The 22081-nt window shown below is 46.0% G+C and overlaps 1 protein-coding gene across 6 annotated transcripts in view; it reads left to right on the top strand.

Annotated features, from left to right (window-relative positions):
• Positions 1 to 22081, top strand: part of ZNF236 (zinc finger protein 236) — a 2444547-nt gene that overhangs the window by 2181111 nt on the left and 241355 nt on the right. For all 6 annotated transcript variants that reach the window (XM_069620724.1, XM_069620725.1, XM_069620723.1 and 3 more), the window contains one exon: positions 18656 to 18840. In XM_069620724.1, coding sequence (XP_069476825.1) covers positions 18656 to 18840 — 185 coding nt within the window. The remainder of the gene's footprint in view (positions 1 to 18655; positions 18841 to 22081) is intronic.

The raw sequence follows: 22081 nt of genomic DNA, 5'->3' as shown, positions 1-22081 counted from the left end.
GGACAATTCCTTCCCACCTACCCTCCTTTCCTAACTCAGCCTTTCCTGCCCTTTTCGTTCCCAAAATGGTTTCTCCCCCAAAGACCCCAAAGCCTCAAACCTCCTTTTAAAGGCCCGCCACCCCTTCTACCACCATTTTGCATCAGAGGTCTTCTTGTGTCCCCTTCGCTTCTTCTCTGGTCTCTTTTCGCATCGTTCCGCCCTCCTTCAATCCTCTTCTCCTTTTCTCCCCGACTGTCGTCCACTCCCAATGTCTCGGCCTAGACCGATTGCTCGTCCCTTGTGTGCCAGAGCCTGTGGGGGCCTCCTCCAACTCTATTTGAAGTATATCTGCCCCTTCCTGCACCAAAGTGATACGTTTCTGGCTCCCCTCCCACTCAAAGATCAGACCAAATGGAAAGGTCCATTTATAACGGATGGCTTTCTCATTTAATGCTTTTAGCACCGGGCTCATTTGTCTCCTCTTTGTGCGTGTGCTACTCGCCAAACCTTGGTATAATGCAATCTGCTGCCCTTTGAACATAATGGGTTCCTGTTTTCTTGCTGCTTGGAGTACTGCTTCCGTCTCGGCATATCTGGTGAAAGCAGCCAGTACGTCTCTTGGCTTTGTTGTCTGTCCTTTGGCCAGCCTCCCTACTCTATGCACACAATATAGTTCAATCCTCTCCGGATTCCCTTCTTCCAGAATATCTGCAAAAACTTCCTGAATTACCGCTTTTAGTTCTTTATCTGGCACCGATTCCGGTAGCATTTTTACCCTTATATTGACCCTTCGGGATCTATTTTCAATATCCTCCATCTGAATCTCAAGATTCCGAGTTGCTATGTCCAATCTCTCAATGGCTTCACTATTAGCCATAGTTTCCTTGTCTACTTCTTGGAGACCTTTTTCCAGGTCTGTCCTCTCCCCTAGTTGCCCCATCTCCTGTCTGATCTCCTCTAGGGCTTCATTTAAGTCAGCACGCATGAGTTGAAATTGCCCCTGAAATGTCTTTGCCAGGTTGGTTTGTAGAGCATGTAGTTTGCCCAGGAAGTCTTGTCTCTACCTCGGGGTCGAGTCCTCCATACCCCCTTGAACATTGCCTTCTCCGGTCTCTTCCTGGCTGTTCCTGGCCCGTCCTTCGTGGTTTGCACGGGCGACATTGCGTGGAGGGTGCCCGAGGTGTCTCCTGGGACTTGAGCCAGCTTACCCCCTTTTTCTTTAGCTTTCGTGGACATGATCCTCGATCTTCCTCTCCCCAATGCAACTCCGTCTCTTCACCGGGCGTTCCCGGGTGTGGTCCGCTTCTCCCTAGTCCTCCTTGGTACTTCAAAGTACGGTGCTTTACCACCACTGTGCCTTTCTCCTTTATCCGGCCGCTCAGAACAGTCATCTTGTGCCTGCTCCTTTATCGCGCTATATGCCTTGCCCACCAGAGTGCCCCTTTTCTCAGCACCTCCTTCGCCTCCACGCAGGCCCAGGTAATTGCGAGCCCCCGGTGAAAAATGGCAAGGTAGTGCAGACCACGGCCTGTTGTAGCTTAATCAGATTTGTACCACCAGATAGTGCCCCCCGGTAATCTGCCAGCGTGGCTACGCGAGCCTGGGCCTTCTCATGTACATGCAGCCCCACTGATTATAGGGCCCCTGGGGTCTTGCTGCACCCCAGTGTTTAGGAGGGGGGATTCTCCGACCCTCTGTCAATTGGGCCCCAACCCCCTCCTGTCTCATGGCGAACTTCTTCCTTGTGCCACGCTATGAGGTGCCCTGCCTTTGTTTTCTGAGGAGGGGGGCCGGGGCGGCACCCTCACGGCACTACGCCCCCCCCCCCCACTGCTGGTTCACAGGCCCGAGCCGCCCGGCCCCCCATTGCTTGGGGTTCCCCCTGCTTCTGTATGCACTCACCGGCCCCTCTCCACGTAGTCCTCGCAGTCCTCCAGTCCCTGGGCTGGTCCCTCAACGGGTCGGGGTGTGCTGGCTGATGATGACGCCTCCCCTGCTCTCCGCGTCCTGGCTCTTTGGCTTCATCAGCCTCCGGGGTCCGGCCGTGGACTTTCCGAGCTTCCCGGGCACTATCGCTGCAGGCCTCCTCCTCCTGCCGAGGTCCGCTGCTCCTGCTGCTGTTCTGTCTTCGGCGCCGTGCGCCTCCAATGCCTTCCTTTCCCGTCAACAGCTGCGGCTCCTGCTGTTGTGCGATACCCTGCTGGGGGGGCTGGCCAGCCCGGGGGACCGCGTCCGATGCCGACGCACTTCTCACCCACTGAGGCCGGGAGACCTGCGGGGCCTCCCTTCCTCGCCGGACACTGTCCCTTCTTAGGTCGCCCCAGCGCCTCTTGAAGTGGCGTAGGACCACTGGATCCTCCTCCCGTCCCCACCGGGCGCTCCTCTCCCTCGCCACTGCTCGCCAGGTGGATTCTCCCTCCTTAGCTCCCTCGTTGGGGGCCGCCACGTCCCGCCTGGGAGCTCCACCTCTCGGGTGCCAACAATGTCCTCGGCCCCCTCCCTACTATTCACGCAACTCCCCCAGACAGCGGGGGCCCCTTTCACATCAATTGGGGACCCGCTAGTGGGGTGGTGGGCACCTCGCACCGATGGGGGTCTGGAGAGCGCCGTCGGCACGTCTACACTGTGCTGGCGGTCATATTGGAATGGTCAGTGACTTTAAAAGAGGTTTTCTTACTCCCAATACAAAACTGATTAATAGTTAGATATAGAAAGCTATTACATATTCCAGTATCAATTAAATGTCCTTCCTTTAGGAACACAAATACTGTGTCTCACCCAACAATGTCCTCCTGTTCCCCTAGGGCCCTTCTCCTCTCAGGTGATCCTCCCAGCTAATAACTCCCCCCACGGTGAGGATCACGAAGTGGCTTCCTTCCCCTGGCCACCCAGGGAAAGACATTAGGTAGGGTCTTTGTGGGGACTCTGCAGGATTCATCACAAAATTAAATACAGTGTAAATGCACCAACTGCTGATAGTTATTAAAAGCATAAGAACTACTAAGCATTGTGTAACGTCATAGACATTAATGTAGGAAGGCAAGTAATATTCAGAACATTGGATCAAAAACGCATTACTGTGTGAAGATCCCTCTTGACCCCCCACCTAGACAACCTGTAAGGAAATGTTAAGGTGTACTTAAGGTTGTATATTACAGCCCAGTCCAAATATGTTCATTAATGGTCTGCTTTACAGATTCCAAAGTACCTGGGAAGCCACAGGAAAGAAGGGTCCAAGACGAATCTGGGACCCCTGGATGAATCCTGAGGATGGGAGATGCTCTTCCTCTTCATAGTACCTTTGGTGCTTTGCATGGCAAAGTGGTGGAGCTTCTTGCCTTTTCTCAACTAGACTTCTCGAGGATGGACCCCCTATGGACGGAGGAGCCACTGGGATGTCAAGCAGAAGAATGGAACCAAGCGGTTTCGGAAAGGTAGCAATGCAGGTCTGTCGCAATAGTCTCCGTTGTCGGGTTTCGACACCGACTGTGGGTGACCCACAAAGATGAAACGTGCTGTGGACCTTGTGAGAAACCTGAGGGTGTCTCACTTACTTGTCCCTGGCCATCTGTCATCCAGGTGGCCAGAACATAGCCATTGCTATTGGATCCAGTTCCAGTGCGGGAGGATCATGTCATGATGCCTACCCCCGGGCATCCGGATCGAGTCCATCATCCCCGGGAGCAGGCATCCAGATACTCATTAAAACCCCAACAGCCCAGGCTGGGGGCTGTTTGGATTCAGTCCTGGCGCCTTAGGTGCCAGGCTCATCATAGAAATCAGTCCTGGCGCCATAGGCGCCAGGCTCATAGACTTTACTTACCTTATGCAGACCATGCTGCAAATGAGTCCAAGCCAACGTGAGGCCTGGATGGGACTATTTTATTACAAGGACTATTTTTTACTTGGGTGTGGTTCTGGGGAACTTCTTACCTGGGACTACTTTGCCGGCTATTTAAACCACGCCCGGACAGCAGTTCATGCCTCGTGTTATTCTGCATCCAGCAGCGTAATGCTCACCGTGTCTGCAAGTCAGCATCCAGTCTTCTGCCACGCCCGCCTCGAATCCAGAGCTCCAAGACAAAAGGAAAAGAAAGGAGAAGAGGTTAGATCACGGACATTATTTGATTCCTTACCTGATTCCGGACCCAGCACATCTCCGAGCCTGGAAAGGACATTATTTCAGCACGCGTCGCTTCGCCAGCAGCAGCGCCGCGTTCTACTCACCAGTCCACCGCATCTTTCAACTCGGCGCTGCCTCCATCATTTTCTTCGTCGAAACCCAGCACCTGGGGGGAAAACAAAAGGAATAACAAGGTGAGCCGAGAAAACCGACAAAGACAATCTCTTTGCCACCATAGGCTTACCTGCTTTACTATCGGAGGTATTATCCTTTAATTCGCTGCAACTTTCTATGCCGCACCTATAAAGGGAGAGAAAACAGCAAGTTAAACTCATGCAACTTTTACCGGACAGTGTTTGGTAATACAGACACTTACCTGAACGCCATCAGCTGCCTCCAGGCAATATTCTTTTGGACCCAGCTGCAACCTAACGAGGGAATGGAACAAGAGTGAACATCGGACATATTGAATTCTTTGAACTTTATAGACGCTGGAGTCAATATTCCTCCGGAACTCCTCCAGTACCTTCAAACCAATGAAGTAACTGGTATCTACGCGCCCCTGCATGCCATGCAGGATGGAGAGCTCATCATTTAAAAACATAAGGTGAGGTTAACAAGAGGGGATATCGGAGGTGATTAGTGGGGAGAACGAGAACAGTTGGGGGGGCCATCGCTAAAGTCCACGGGTGGCTAAATCCCTTTCTCCACTTGCAGGAGAATACTTCTACGTGTCCAGCAGACAAGATTAGGCGGGCCAGTCCAGACTGTCATCTCTTCACTACGCATCACGTTGGTGGAGACCGCAGCTGTCCGGGTCCGATCGACGCCCCTGTGGGAACCAGGTGAGCGTAACAGATCACCTGGGTGGGGGAGGCCCGTGGATTGCCATACATTGGAAAAACTAACAGAAATTTAAAAACACAGATAATTGAACATTGCAGCTGCCTGCGGAACCAGACAGAAAAAGCACCAATGGTGAAACATTTCACTCTGAAAAACCATGGGCATGAAGAATTTACATGGACAGTGCTACAAGTTATAAAAGGTGACAACACACTGCGAAGGGAAGAAAGATTGTTCAGAAAGGAACAAGAAATGATATACATCATGAAAAGTGATACCAAAGGACTTAATGAGGCCATCAGGTGGCATTCAAAATGACCTGCTCAGGCTCACAAGACAGTAATTCCCGTGATAAAAATGTATTACCACTGAATGAATACAAGCAAGAAAGAGTAATTGCAAAAGATTGTTGGTGAATTGCAGAGACAGATATTACACCAGGTTCCAACTCTGTGTGACTAAACCACACTTCCAATACATAATTTCCACCCCGTTTAGAATATAGAAGGAGTTTAGTACATCCTTGTAATAACGTGGACATTCCAAGATGGCCCGCCGTGCCACAACAACCCGATAAACATCAAGAAAGGACTGTCACTGCTAACCTTCATGATCACCTTGGCAACCGTCCTCCGGTACCGCAGATCACACTAGCTGCAGCAACGAGCCGTTGTTAAGATGGATTTCTGATCTCTGATCTGGTGGGCAGAGGTTCAGAAGGCCGGCCTAGTTTCTTGGAACAGGGTAACCTTCTGGACAAGCCAGACCAATCAAGGTAGCTATGGCGACAGTCAAGACTAGGGCCCTCATTACAACCCGGGCGTTAAGGGGTTAATGGCGCCGTAAAAGGTGGCGGCGCCATTAACCCCTTAACGCCTGATTACGCGGTCCCTTTGCGGGTTGGAGATTTTAACGCCTGCTTTTTGCAGGCGTTAAAAACCTGCCCGCAAAGGGACCTTGGTGCTAAGTATGGTGCCGCAATTTGCGGCACCGTACTTGGTGCCTTCCCCATTCCCATTGAGCCCTATGGGGCAAAAATGGGAATGGGGAAGGGCCATGGCGGCATGGGGAATTACCGCCCCGCCAACCTCGGAATGGGGCGGTAATTCCCCATTCCGCCATGGCGAAGTCGGTAAGTTACCGGCCTGGACTATGGTGCTATTAGCACCATGGTCCAGGCCGGTAACTTACCGACTTCGCCATGGCAGCATGGGGAATTACCGCCCCGCCAACCTCGGAATGGGGCGGTAATTCCCCATTCCGCCATGGCGAAGTCGGTAAGTTACCGGCCTGGACTATGGTGCTATTAGCACCATGGTCCAACGCCAGGGTCGTAATGAGGGCCAAGGTCTCAGGAGGGGTCAGGGTGACTGAAAAACCTCAATGAGCACACAGAACAAAGGACACTTACAAATCACCACCAGTCAGGTGTAGATCTAATAAAAATACAAATACATTTATTTCAAGGCCTTTGAGTTTCAACTCATCAAATTACAGTCATACTTTTAAGCCAACACAATCCTATTTAAATACGTATATACAAGACCAATGGGGTCTAAAGGGTTAATGCACAAAATGGGTCCACAACCTAAAAGGGGAAGGTAACGGGCATTGTAAATAGTCTTTAGTTCCTTCTGCATCCAACACACTCCTAACTAAGAGGCAGTCCAATCCCTAAGAAGAGTGGAGCCTATTGCTCAAATATACTTGCACTGCTGGCGCACGCAGTAGTTCAAATGGGCAAAACTGGGTATAGTCATGGGGCTGTAGCAGCTCAGGAATGTGGGTGAGGTGATGAAGAATAGGTTCCCACTATTCGCGGAGGGCCTCCACCACAGCTAATGTAAACACCCCAAGGGTTCATGTGTTTTAGAGCTGCATTCCTTTGACTCAAACAGAAGGTATACAATTCTGAAATTTCCTCATAGACATGTTATGAAACCCGACCGAAGTCTGGTGGCTTGTTCGGGAGTAGCTAGGCAAATGCTAAAGCAATATATTATGCTTTATTTGCAGTTGGCATCCACAAGGACCATACACTTGTCCTCCAATAACTCTCTACAGTGTTACGCGCCCCCACAGACATTTACCCATTAACTTCTGGTCACTGTTCATCAATAGAACTATAGTAGATTTACAGCAATAGCTTATACTACTTTCGTTTGTTTTTCATGTTGACAGGTCAGTGACATTTACAAGCAGCATCGATACCGAATAACTGGTAGCATTATTACACCAGGAACTAACTGGGTGAAAAAGTCCTGAAGAACGTTCAACCATTGAGTAGACCGGACAGAAACATGTCGAGATCCTGACCTGTGTAGTAACGCACAAGGGCTAGATTTAGAAAGTACTAAGCAATAATTTGACCATCGAGTTGAAACTGTTGAAACAAACTCTTTACTATGTCTACTAAGTGTTGGCTTAACCAACTACTTGATTTCACCTCCAAATATCGTTGTACTAACACCTATGCTTTGTAATTTTAAATTGTGTGTGTTTTATGATATTTTTGTGCGATAAAGAATACATTCATTTTATGTAAACTGATGGATTAGTAACAATTCCATGAGTATCTTGAACTGTTAACAGCGAGTCTCTATCTCAATGTGATTTTGTTGATCTTACTCCCCAGGACTAGATAGAGACTGCACTTGGTTATTTGCTTGTAAAGTGCATACCGGGTTTCCTTTTATATTGATAGCCTTCCCTTACTACACCAGACTTTGCAAAATGCCTTGATGCATTTCAAGATGTATTGAAATTGTTCTATGACCTACTCACCCAAGTTAAGGCTGTCCTCTCTACATCTGTTTCTGAGATGAGAACAGAACTGCAACAGCTTGTTATGGTCAGGGGCATGCACTTGTCGGTTGGTGGGGGGAGACAACAGGGGCCCTTACAACCTGGGGTGGGCATGCTATCAGGGTGTATTCCACAGCTGATCCTGTATTGTGGAAGTATTTGGGTGGGGTCCTGTCCATGCTCCTCCTGAGTATGCATTGGAAATGTCTGCTGGTACCACTGTCCCTTCCACAATGCTTGCTGGACTCTTTTCTGTTTAATATAACACAATGGACCAGTGGATGTAGGATGACACAATACCCTATTTCAATTCCTATTTTTTACATTCAATCTTATTTTGTCAATGCAAAAATATATATGTTCGATGCTATTACTCTGCAAAACATATCAGTACCAAAACAGGTTCTACATAATTTTAAACACATTTTTTTCGACTCAAAATTAAATCTTCTGTCATTTATTCACATACACACTCTCACATGCACATCAGTTCTAGACTTTCTTATACAGGTGAGACCTCATATATCACCATCTTTAGAACGCAGATTATTTGAACATAATCGTATGGCCCTTTCTCTAATACAGGTTTCAGTTTCTGTCCGTTTCTATTATAAACAGTATTCTGGTCGACACTTGCTTCGGTCATAAATGCTGGGCACTAACAATCACACCCATGTGTTGCTTCGACCTTCAACAGGACAAGAAGCGAAGATCTGATTGTCTCTTGCTTCTAAAAGACTGCAGTGAGTCACACCATCTAGAAAACATATAATAACATCTATAAAACCTATTGTGATGTCCTGTCATCCTCATTTCTTTAATTACACTTTCATTGTGTCACAAACAACTCTCCTAGTAGTCGCAGACATCCGACTCGCCTCCATATGTAACTAACGGAGGTTATGCCGATGTTAATGGAATCAATCCCTCACAGGTAGTTAAACAATTTTGTTGTGTCCTGTAGAGTAGGAAAGCCGGGAAAACCTGTTAGTTCCTAAACATATTCAGTCTACTTTCGATATACTTTTATTGTGTCACCAGTAACTCTCCTAATAGTTGCAAACCTACTAACTCACCTCTACATGTACTGGACGGAGGTAATGCAGATGCTAAAGGTAACAATCCCTCACAGGTTCTTCAAAAGGCCAAACAAATGTGTCTTCTCCTATAAAGTGAGAAAACCAGGAAACACCCCGTCAAAACCCAAACAGATTCAATCTCGACCAAAGAACAAGTTAAGCGTACCTAGGTCCAATACTTACTCCCAAATTATCAGAAAAACCAAATTAGGATCCTAATGAGTTTCCTCGATGGGTCTGTCAGTCACAGGTCACAAAACCAAAGACATCCTCTGGTTCATATCACCTATAACCAAATAGAACCATATTGTGATGCAAGTTCAGCCTATTACCCCTTTGCTTACTCACGTATGCCTGTGATGAACATACTGCCCTTACCCTATTCGGGATCAGCATATCCAGATGGGTCTTGATAGTCTGGTTTGGATTCACCCTGATCTCTCCGTTTCCAATACTTCCTCTAGTTTTCTTGTCCTCAGTAAGTTCAGTTACTGTAAGCACAAAGTGTGCATTGAAACTGCAAAGTAAAAGGCAGCTCTTTTCAGTGTTCAATTGGTGTTTCTCACAGCCACCCTAAACAGGCAGTATTAATTTACACCCATTTCATGTTCCATATTGCAGTATCATTGATAATGTTATCACATGCCAGACACCCCATAGGTATGACCGTCTGCCTCATGGTTTAACCTGGATCTAATCGATTCCCAGGTCCTTAGTTGCACCTTTTTGGCAGTAATGGCCAAAGCTTCAGGGCTAGGGATTTAGTACAGGTAACACTATATTTCTTGAATGGACTCTTTTCTGGCCAGACTTCTCTTTTGTCTTTTTCAGGACAATAACTCGCAGAATGCACCTGAGTCCAAACAAGAAACACCAGACTGGAGCAGGGATATGAAATCGAGAACATAAATGGAATGGACTGGTATTTTTCTTGCCAAATAAAGATGTGTTACCCAGTACCCTAACTATCAACCCCAGATGGACCTCAGGCAAATGGGGGGGGGGGATATAAAATGAACTGAGGGTTAAAAGGGACTGAAGGAAAGACAGACCCCTCCACCCCCAAAAACCAAATTGAAAGCAAAACTCACCATCATAAGAAGACAGCCACAAGGAAAACCAGAAGTCTTAGCATGTGGCTGCTACCCTGCAAATAGGAAATGAAAAATGGGTAGGGCTAAAAGCCTTTTTGGAGACTTCAGAGATTGGCCAAGGGAAGCATGTGGCCATGACGACCATTAGGAGCCGGGCATAGTGTTGGAATGGGGAAGGCTGGACTATAAAAGCACGTTCCAGCACAGAGGAAATTTAAATGTGTTGCAGTGAGATCAGGTGGAGCAATGGTGGATCAAGAGAACAAGTAGAAGGTGGACAGTGGAGTGGATTGTTGAGAATGGCAGTATTTAGAGAGAGTGCAGATAAGGTGTTGTGTGTGTATGAGAGAGTGAAATAGTGTGGTGAGTGTGAGGTCAAAAAGTGAGTAAAAGAAAGGTGAGAGGGGAATAAGTGTAGGGGGATTTAGAAAGAATGTGAGATTAAGTGATGGAGAGTGTGTGACGGGGGTGTGGACGAAGTGTAAATTAGTAGTATGTGTAGTAATGGGGAGGACAGAGATTAAAACGAAGAAAGGTAGTTGGGAGCAACAGGGGGAGAGTGTGCAAGATCAGTAGAACGAGGCATCAACAGGAGGTTGAGGGAGAGGGATGAGTTAGGTGCAGGTAGTGCAACAATTGGTGAAGTGATGGGAGCAGATAGGAGAAGGGGAAGTGAGAGAGAAAGGGGTACACAGAGAGGCTGAGTAAGATCATGAAGAGAGGTGAGTGGAGATAGTGAATGAGAGAGAGAACGAGAATGGGAGAGGCTGTAAGAGAAACCCTTGGTGACATTGGACAGTCCAAGGTCCTGGCAGGAGATTGATAGAAAAGACCACAGTCTTTTGGTTTCCCCATCACGATTAGAAAGACTTAGATACTAGGTGCTACTGTGGTAATTCCTATGGAGGCATCACTGATCCCCAGCCTAAAGTCTCCTCCCATGTGGCCACGGGAAGGCAGTCACTACCTGGTCCTGACCCTGGGGGTGGTGGTATGAGGGAGGATCACATGGGAGGAGATGGTTGTCTAGGAGATCTGGTGACTCCATTGGGAGAAAGACTATGCTTCCCTTCCATGTGAAGAAAAAACCTACAACTCCAGAGTTCCTGGTGGCATATTGTCATTGTACATTTCCCCCCAGTAATGAAACCCTAAAACCCTAGGCAGGGGATACCATTCAAGCTTCATACGTACAAAGAACACACTTAACATCTAACATTTTGTGATGGTTTTGCTGTAAACAAAGATTCAAAACAATACAACCTTAAAAAGTTTAAAACTCCTATGGACTTCAAATCCCATCATGCCTCAAGTAATGAGACTAGGAAGATGAAGGAGTTACTGAGGAATGAATGAACCATCAAACTAAACTTGCAAACTAATTATCCCAATACAGATCAGCTGCTCTGGATATTTAAACCTGGCTAATGTCTTCCATTTTAAAAAGGAGAAGGAAGCTGCAGAGCGGGCGAAGTGGGAAGCAACACAGACAGCAGAAGCCGGTGCGAGGAGGTGAACCGTGCTGGGAGAAGCTGGTGATATGCAAGCAGCCACTTGGAGGCACGCGTACCCGGAGAGACACGAGACCGGGAACAGTGTTGCGGAGGCTTTAAAGGGACCGCTGGAAGCTCGACAGCAGCGGCGAGGCTGTTGGTGACACTTTCCTGCAAAATCACTTAATTTTCACCGGTACCTGAACGCGGAGCCAATGGTGGAACCCAATAAAGGTCTACGAAGCTGGGGGAAGTCGTCTTAGAGATGTAGCTTCACTGCAGCAGTGTGCCACTGTCCAGGGACACCATAAAACACTGGAGAGTCTGCCAAGAAGTGTTAGGGATCCTGGGGCTTGCAGACGGGCATATGGACATTTAATTCTTTTGAATACCAACCAAGTAAATTGAAAGACAGAACTTGAAAGAATCCTCCTATGAGAGGGATCAGTATGGGGAACGCCGGAGTAAATGTTATCTTCTCCAGATGTAATCAAATAGGTACACAGGATCCTATTTATATGTACCACATCTTACTCCACCAATAGGAACATAGATTATATTATAAAAGAAGGATAAGATGGTAAACTTTCTCTACTTCCACCCCTCCTTCTCCCCCAACGATTAGACACCTCTGACAGATTCTCCGGCACTACAGGTCTTGACAACATAGACTGCGTGCAACATTCCAAATTTCAAAAAACATTTTTGTTTAATACAGAATATTTAAATTAAAACATAAGATACTACCCACACCTAACACAGTGTACAAAACTACGACTAAAACCTACAAAATCTAAAAAGCTAAATTTCAAATAAACCACTTACAAATGGACACAGACAAAATCACATATCACAGTACATAGAAAAAACCTAAAAGTGTCACTAAAACAACATATAATCCCAACATGTTTCTGTTCTTTAAAGCCCCTTTCGGGCGAACATTCTTCAGGGGAACCTTTAAAACATCCACTATTCTTCTCAACACATTCTTCTTCGCGGACTTGCTGCGTAATGTGATGATGGCCCAGGAAGGCCAATGTTCATGCTTATTCATGTTCTGGGACCCGGGTTCACAGGGTCTCCAGGTATGTTTGTACAGGGAGAGTGGGCCTCATTCTTCTATTTGCTGCCCATGGTCTACAGGGCGCTTGTGCGGGTGTGCAAGCTTGCCTGCTTCCTTTGGCTGCTCCGAGAGATTTATTTTGTGCTGCCACGAATGGATATGGCTTCTCGATACCTCTGTCATGCAGCACCAACATCACTGGTGTATTCTGCCGCAGTGCTTCTCTTTCTTTTCCATTTGGTGGGGATCTCCTTCTTTGCGTGCATTCCCCATAATGTTAAGTTTTTATTTTGTCTTTTTGCTGCTTGTTGCTTTACATTTAATGCTAAAGTTCTGAAATTAAGAGAAATACACTGGTAAGTATCCGATCTTAGAGGCAAGGCTGGAGATGATGATGGTCTGCATAGAAACATGTTGGCACAACAGGAAGGACATCCTCTCTGATGCCACCATCCTTCAGGGTATGACCAGGTTCTCCCATCTTGACAATGCCAAAGTACTGGCCTTATCATACAGGTCGTGACTCTGAGTATGCTGGCTAAGAGACAAACCCTACAGCCTAAGAGTTTACAACAGCAAATCAAACACAAATTGCTATTTCCATTTCGATTGCAGTACACCCATGGACTCGAACACCCATATGATTATATTGTGAGAGGAGTGTGCTACGATATTAATTTTGTGGAACAGTGAGAGACTACAAGAAAGAGAATGATCTAGAATATAGCATGGAGTTTAAGGTAAATGGCCACTGCTCTAGTAGTTTGTCCCAAGTCTTATTCAGTGTTTTTCTCTTTCCAAATGAGTTGTCTGCTTAAAGATGTCTTGAACTTGAGGGCAACAATGGGGTCCCTTTATGATAATTTTCTGTGGGGACTTCATTTTGGGATAGTCTGTCCCCAGTACCCTATGATATATGATATGATATGGCATTTGTAACGCGCCTATACACAAGTGTTTCAAGGCGCGACGAGGCAGGGAGGGGGGAACACAGGAGACAGACAAACGATCCTACTAGGCCAGGTGCCATTCAGATCGCGCAAGTGCAGGGGTAAGGCGACGGAAAAGTGCAGGGGGGAAAGGGAGAGGGAAAGTGCAGTACAAAGTGATTAGTAAAATACAAGATAAATAATGAGGGCCAGCTGGTGGCAAGTGCAGGATAAGTGCAGACAAGTGCTGGGAAAGGGGGCTGTAGGGATACAGAGACAGCTCCGTAGTGCAGGGGTTGCCAGGGAGGCAGTGCAGGGGAGAGTGGCTGGGCCAAGGACCAAAATTGGTGAGTGGCCCAGTTGCTGATTCAGTACAGTTACAGTGTTTTAGCAGGGGAGAGGGGGAGAGAAAGCAGAAGCAAAGAGGAAGGTTTTGAGGTGCTTCCGCAACCGTAGATGGTTCTCAAGTTTCAGGGAGGCAGGAAGGCTGTTCCAGAGGGAGGCCCCTGCTGCGGAGAGAGATCTCCCCCCAACTCGTTGTTTGGAGAAGCGGCTGACCCTAAGGGAGTTGGAGGAGGAAGAGCGAAGAGCTCGAGAAGGAAGATATTTAGGAAGAGAGAGTTGAAGGTATTTCGGCCCAAGGCCCCACAAGGCCTTGTGGACAATGCAGAGGGTTTTGAACTTAATCCTCGCAGCCACAGGGAGCCAGTGTAGCGATTTCAGTCCTGGAGAGATACGGTCCCTGGGCTTGAGGCCAAGGACAAGTCTCGCAGTCCTGTTCTGTATGAGTTGCAGAGGGCGGAGAGTAGAGGCAGGCAGATTTAGATAGAGGATGTTACAGTAGTCCAACTTTGAGAGAACCAGAAGGATACTTCTGAGGAGGTGCAGCTGGTTGTGTGACTTCTTAGAAACGTCAGAAATGTGAGGAGAGAAGGAGAGTGTGGAGTCGAAGATGACCCCGAGGTTTTTCGCCTTGCAGGTAGGAGCAGGAAGAGAGCCAAGAGAGGCTGGCCAGAGAGCTGCAGGGAAGGAGGGAGTGGATGTGCCGATGAGTAGAATCTCAGTCTTACTGGCATTAAGGCAGAGGTCTGTACTGTATGTTACTTGTGAAGCAAGAGTGCCCTCGCTCTTGGTGGTACAATGTGGTTCGAGCCGATGGGAGAGAAATCAATTCAAGGTTTTGAGTCAAAGTGGGTGTGAGCCTGGCAGAGGGGGACCCAGGGTGAACAGAAAATCACCCAAGAAGTTTATTATGTGAAATATTTGGTTCGAGCACGGCGTAGGAAGACCAATTGAAGTTTTTGTGTCAAAGTGGGTCTGAGCCCGGCAAGGGTGGGGGGGGGACCCGAGGTGAACAGTAAATCACCCTAGAAGTTGTATATGTTAAATCCTAAGAAGAAAGGAACTTTAATGATTGTCGTGTTGCATCGGCCCCTCTGAAATAAGAGACTTTAAACGGCATCCTTGTGCTAGAGAAGCCAGAGAGTGTGCTAAGCTTGAGTGTGCTGCCTTGTCCCATGCTGAAAAACATGTGGAAGGGAAGCCAACTGCTTGAATATCCGGACATATTTCTTGAACACTTTTCTTTTGTTAACATTGTTTCCCACACTATTTGTATTTAGTAGCAAGGATTGGCAATAGGTATAGGTATATTAGTATAGGCCCTTTTATTTTGACACTCTAATAGGACTGCGTTATTATTTTTTGATGGTCGTAGCTTGTTCCCATCTTTACATTTAGGATTAGATTGAAGTTCAATAAACACCCTTGAACTGTGATCACTTTTGTCTGTCTTACTGTTTGATACCATGCCTTCCTTACACTTCCCACAATCGTTTAAGAAAAACAGTGGGGTGTATAATGTCACCTCCTATAGTGGGAGCAATGTTAACTTGGCTGTACAAGATTAACAGTACTGGTTAGTATAATTTTGTTTACTTGACAGAAAAAGTTAATAGCAGGTCACAACCATGGCTTGGGCCTTGGGAATACCCGGAAAGGTAATAATTGAATGTGTGTGCTGCTAAGACTCTTCTGAGTGGCACCCATGTGGAAGCTTGGTAAATGCCATGTGCACAGTTAGAGGGAACACAGCTCCCTGGTTCTGGGATCATATTGTGGGAGAAGATTAAAGCAGCAATTCCACCATGGACATTGAGGGTGGTGATGTCCGAGTATCATGCCTTTTATAGAAGCACTGAGATCAGCTATATAACATTTCTTTAATGAAAACTCTGCTTCTCTGGACTCTAGTAGAGTATGCTATGTAATGTATTTAATCTAGCCTTGCGAGGAAACTGCATCTCTAGACCCACAGGTGTGATTAAAACCAATAAACAGGAGAGGATTATTTGCTCTCTATAAGACCATACATCATTGATAGCAGAACAGACAGACAATTGGACTACCTGCAGCTCATAAAATGCACATTGAATCACTAGAAGCTTTACTGCGCTTTGAACATCGTGCGTGTGTAGTAAACAGCACATACACAGGGATAAAACTGTTAAAATATTAGCCTGGCTTGTCCAAAACAGTCATCAAAGATGAATGCAGTATCATAGTGGCTAAACAGGAAGATATGTTTAACAAGGTACCATTCCTCCCTTTATTTGTAACCAGCCATTGGTAGACCAGGAGCAAATAAATTTGTCTATTGTCCGTTTTACCCCCACCCAAGCATATTGAGGAACGACAATTATCCTGGTCGCCCTTAAACCTCTTCCCCTGCATCACAGTATAAGAAATTAAAACCACTATTTGGTCAATGCAGAAAGGAAGCGCTCCGGGCCCACATGGTTTACCTACTGATTTCTACTCAACCTTTGAAGATGAGTTAGCTCATAAACTAGTGGACATAAAAGAAGAATCATTACAAAAAGACTCTTTTAGTTCCTCCATGAGAGAAGCGTTCATTCCTCCGTTGCTGAAGATTGCAGAGGTTTTAAACTTTGGCCCTTAGTTTTTGAAGTTTTCTTTACAGTGATCTGTTGGCCTAGGGTTGCACTGGAGAGAGCTTCTGGCAGTTGGAAGGTAGAGAGTGGGGGCCAAATGGGGATGTCCCCTCTAGACTCTCCTCTTCACAAAAGCCATTGACCCTCTGGCGAATACACTTCAACAGGAATTTGCTTGGAGAGGGAAAGCCATTTCTGGAAATGAGCATATAATAGGATTATATGCTGATATGTTATTCATGAAAGACCCAGTGTCATTGGCTCCTGACATGCTTGAGGTAATAGAAAGCTATGAGTTATGCTCAAGGATTCATGTTAATTGTACATGTTTGCTTAACAAATGTTGGCTAATGTTGATGAAGATACACTACCACTCCTCACTGGTCCAGAGAGGCCTTTAAATATTTTGGGATAAATGTGTTCCGTGATCCACAGGCGATGTACGTAGGAAATGTTACAATGGAGTTTACATGGCTTAGTGCTTCACTTAGCTTCGGGGGGGGACTTCCGATTTCCATGCTAGACCGGATTTCACTTAGTACAATTATAACATTGCCACAACTCCTCTACATATTTTCAGCTGCCTCAGTGCTTGTTCCAGTTAGCATCTTTAAATAATTTGATAAATTACTAATAAAGCTTTATTGGGGAAATGGCAGAGGACCTTGCTTGATGTACTTAATATGCCCTTCGAGATTGGTGGGAAAGATGTGTCCAACTTTGAACTGTACTATTAATTCCTGTCACCTTGGGTTGGGGAAGATGATCATTCTGAAAAATGTGTTGCGCTGTGATATAGAGTCTGTGGACTGGAAGCATCTATACAAAGGTAGTTATCACCGGGGCACAGAGAAGCTACCTATTCTGGTTCAGATGTTGTGTGTGGAATTGATTATGCTGAAAGTTGGGTCATGCCACATCATTTGTTAGAGATTGTCCAATTTGCAGTTTAACACACTTTTCCATTTCATTCTGCAAAGTGGATGTAAGCCCTTGGGTCAGAGGTGGATGCAGAGTATCAGGGGACTTGTTCAGTTGGAGGTATTTGCCTCATTAGAGTTAATGAACCTTCAGTAAAATATAATCAAAGGACACCCCCTTCAGTTTGCTCTTTTATCATTTCTGTTACCTCCAGATCTGAGACATGGTTGAAGACGAAAGGGTAATTGTTATGTTGGAAGAGATGAGGATGCATCACAGATGAGGCCTCTGTTGTAATCAAATTGTTTTTCTTGACGAGATCTTTTTTGCCCTGTAAGGCAGTTTGTATATTTGTGCACCAAATAACGTCTTTTGAGCAGTTATTAGTCAGGGGAGCTGGAGATTCCAGTTCCTGTAATATGGTGAAGAGCTCTGGTTGATAATTTGGCTTTGTCAATTCGGGCATTGTACGTGGAGATTTTTTCAAACGATTATGGCCAATTTGTAGTCTTTTGCTATCGCAGTGAAGTGTGTTTTGTTAGCGGCTGTAGGATCGTTCCTCCATGCAGTTTCAGCTGCACGTTTATTTGTGCTGAGTATTTTAAGGTCTGGAGTGAACCAGGTATTGTGATGGCTCTGTGGTTTGGCTTTACGTGTCCCCAGTGGAGCTATGGTGTCTAGGGCGCGTAGTAGGGAAAGATTATAGGTCTCAACCAGCAAGGTTGGGTTGCTAGTGGTGACTTGAGGGCCAGTGAGATCATTTAAGAAAGCCAGTATGCGTGCAGGGGTGATATTCCTAGTGAGTGTTGCAGGCAAAGAAGTTGGTGTGGCATGTGGTTGATTCCCAGTAGAGATGCTGAAGGAAATGATGTGATCTGACCAGGGGCAATTCAGGTTCGAGTCGATCTTAATGTTGCAGTTATGTTCTGCTAATTCATAGTTTGTTGTGTGAATGCTTTACTTTTGTTGTAAGGTGTATGTCTGCACTGTTATTGTAAAAATCAATGCAGTTCCTTTAAATAAACAGTAATCACAGCTGCTGTAGTTTGCTGCTGTGATTTGTACATCAAAATAGCAACGCTACGGCAGGTATATTCACAAGTCCGTAATGGTAATTATTTTACAGAGGCTGTACTTATCACAATCTCTGCAGATTACCAAAAGGATCAGCAAGAGATTTAATTTACAAGGATAACAACTGATGAGGTTGGAGGGTTGACCGATACAAAGATCTTCATATTTGTAGATGAAAAGCAGCATGTTGACGAACAGTCCGGTGAACTGTGACAGTTTTTCCTCTCCTGTCCTGCCATAATGATCTCATTAATGATTCTTTGTTCTTTATCTGTTTTGTTTGTTTTTGCAGAGCTGACAACATCAACAAGCTGCCTTCCTTCAACAACATCCTTGTCCCACTCCCCAGTATCCACTCAAAATTTGGTTATGTCTTCTTCTGGAGTAGGAGATGAAAGTGTTACTCTGTCCTTGGCTGACGCACAGAGCATGCTTTCTGGGGGCCTTGATACAGTTTCACTTAATATCACACCTCAGGTGAGAACATATTTTATGATTTGCACACATTCATTTTCAGTTTTAATTAAATACCATCTCCTTGGCACAAAAAGGAAAGCTCAAAGTTCTATTTTGGTTAATGGACCAATCATCTTTTATTTGTAGAGGTTGGATTACCTGTGTTTTTGCTTTTGAATATGGTTCCACGTCAAAGCAGCAACAGCAGCATATAGATCTGCAGACTTTCCCTCTGACTTTTCTTTGGTGCTTTCACATCAGACCAACCAATTCTTCCCACTGTCCCCCTAACTGCTTGCCTGTTCCCAGTGCCTTTTTTTCTCGAGCCCCACCCTGTTAGACTTTGTGTAGCCTATGCCCACCAACCCCCTCAATCCCCTGAGTATTCTTGCACTTAATTTCATCTGGCCAACCCCTACTGCACAGACTCTAGAGTACTCGCACTCATTCTGTCTGTTCCAGGCCATGCCCACTGCCACCTTTGCACAATGCCGACAGACATTTAACCCTGTCCCATGCCATTAATGCCCACATCGCTCCATGTGCCCTCCTTTGCATCTGTACCTTTGAATCCCTTCTCTGGCTGCCCTTCACTGTCACTGTGTGTTGTGTTCGCTGTCAAATCCTTGTGTAGCAACAGTTCCACAGTTTTGGCACCCAGGAGCAGAGACTGCAGTGTGACATGGGGATCTTTGGGGGCAGGAGCTAGGCACACACTTCTATCCTGGAGTTGCTCACAATGCAGGGCTTCCACTCCTCCTGTGCAGCGGTTGAATCACCATTGAGTATGTGCCGATGAAATGCAGCACCATTGCGGTTATATTGATGATTGAACATGGCCTCTTGAACATAACAGAAATATCTTGGTTTGTTTGGCTAGGATCCAGTTTTAGTGAAAATATCCTTTTTGTGACTATAATATGCTCTATGCCACGCCTTCATGATGGCACACTTTGAGGTATTGTACTGAAATATGAGCATGTGATCTTCTTTCAAGTGTGACCACAGCACATGGTTGGAATGTGCTGCCCTAACCCTTACATCTGTGCTTCATCTAGCATGATACAGCAATGCCTTTCTAAAACAGACGTGACCCCCTACTGTAAAAATTGCTCAAAATATAGAATTTGGATGCTTGATTTTCTTACAAAATATAGATGCTGTCCTCTTGTGGATTCATATTTTTAAAAAATAGCCTCCAGACACAGTCAACTTCTGAAGATTTTAGCCGCCATGGGGATTCACTACTACAGAGTGCAACACACACACTCGCACTGACACACACACACACACACAATACTTTCACACACACGACACTCACACACGGTGCACACACACGATACTCACACAGGGCACACACACACAGCCAGAGCTGGTGACAAGGAGGGAGGAGGTTGCTTGAGAGAGGGCTGTTAGGACTCCTGGGGAGACTCCCAGCTTGGTGGATGTGCGATATCCATGTATGTGTCAGACATCCAATCAAAGGGTTACGCCTAACAACCCTAGGGTGTACCACAATCCTAGAAAGGATCTCCGTGTCTAAAGCTTAGCCCCTTTAACAGAGATGATGATGCCGGTTTTCCTTGAAGAGTTACAAGCCTGATGAAATCTATGTACGCCAAGCAAACTTTTTTAACTACAGAGAAAGAAGTGTGTGTGCATTTTTTTAAACCCCAAAACAGTCAGTGACTTTTTGTTTCCCACCAAAAAGGCAGATCTTTTAAGGGAGTGAGAAAAGGACATGGGGCCATGGCGAAGTCGAGTAATTTTTGTCCTGGTGATTTCCTATAAAGTGACCTCTGTCAAACCATATCTTGTTTTTACAATAAATACCCTTAAACTATGGATCTTGGTTATGAGTTGTCGGTTTATCCCTATGCCTTTGACTGCATGCAAGGCAGAAAGACTAGCAGTCACGTGTGAAATGAGCTGTGGCTTTCCCCTGGATAGTAGGATGGAGGTTCGATCAGTGCATCTTAAGGTTGTCTTCCAGAGGCTTTAGGTATTAGCAAGCTGTTATGACATGTTTCCTGTTTGTTACAAGCATCTGTTATGAGAGTTCAACTTTTGTTTTTGAATGTTGGAAGGGATACCGAGAAAGTCAAGGAAATTAGGTCACAATGATTCTGGACAGATAAAACTGGTTCAAAACAGTTGAACTGGAAGCCAGAAAATGAATGTACTGGAAAACAAACCAAAACACAGGAACAGGTCATTTTGTTGTAGAGGCAAAAGGTCACAGAAATGGAGAGAAAAAGGGATTACCATAGGTTGGATGGTGCAGCTTAAATGCAGAACATGATACATAAGCGGGTTACATAACCTGTGGAGGAGCAGAGTGAGATTCTTCCTAGTAAGGAAAAAGGTTAACATGGCGATTCCCCATGAAAGACACTTTTTAGGGGGGCTCAGGCCAGGCATGCTAGATACTGTGGTGGTAGACCAAATACTCCTCTCCCTCCTCATTGACAGGATGGGCCTTTCTGGAATCATTCTAAAATGGTTTGCATCTTATCCAGTAGGCACAAGGTCGTATAGATGGGTTCAATCAGATCCAACCGATTCCAAGTCACTAAGGTTCCATTCTCTCCCCAATCATCATCAATCTATACATGGAACCCTTGGGATCACTCTTAAAACACCCCAACCCAGCCATCCTCAGTAGGCTAATGACACTCAGCTGTACCTTATGGTCAGTGGCCCCCAGGACATTGCTCGCCTCCGCCCCCCACCAAACAGCAACTTGTGCAACAATGGCTGGATGACATGTGCCTGGAAGGATTCCACCCTCAGCTGTCAAACTCTGCCAAATCCTTCAGCTTCATTGTTGACAGTAGCCTTTCCTTCCAAAAGCATGTAACGAAAAAAGCACAAACTGCATGCGTACAGATCCACACACGCTGCAAAATCAAACCCTTCATTCCCCCCTAGCAAATTCCATAGCACTTGTTATTTCGCACATCAAGGGGGGAAATGCCCTCCTTACTGCAGCCCGCCCCACACTTCACTGGTTGCCCTGCCCGCCAGGATCATATTAAAAACTCTACGCATCACCTACAAATAAGTCTCAAACAGTACACCAACATACTTGGCGGCTAAACGCAGTGGAGTAACTTTGCTGAAAATGTTGGGGGGGACATGACATCTGAAGAAAAGGTGCCCCAGCCAAATTAATGGAGACAAAATGGTGTGCCACGAAAGTTGGGGGGGGCCAAACACCCGTGCCCCCCCTAAAATTACACCCATGGCTAAACGCCAAATT

The sequence above is a fragment of the Ambystoma mexicanum genome, chromosome 5q (genome assembly GCF_040938575.1).
Source record: "Ambystoma mexicanum isolate Mex_15411 chromosome 5q, UKY_AmexF1_1, whole genome shotgun sequence".
Lineage (NCBI taxonomy): Eukaryota > Metazoa > Chordata > Amphibia > Caudata > Ambystomatidae > Ambystoma > Ambystoma mexicanum.
Note: the sequence above shows the minus strand (reverse complement) of the source record. Positions and strands in the feature narration are given on the sequence as shown.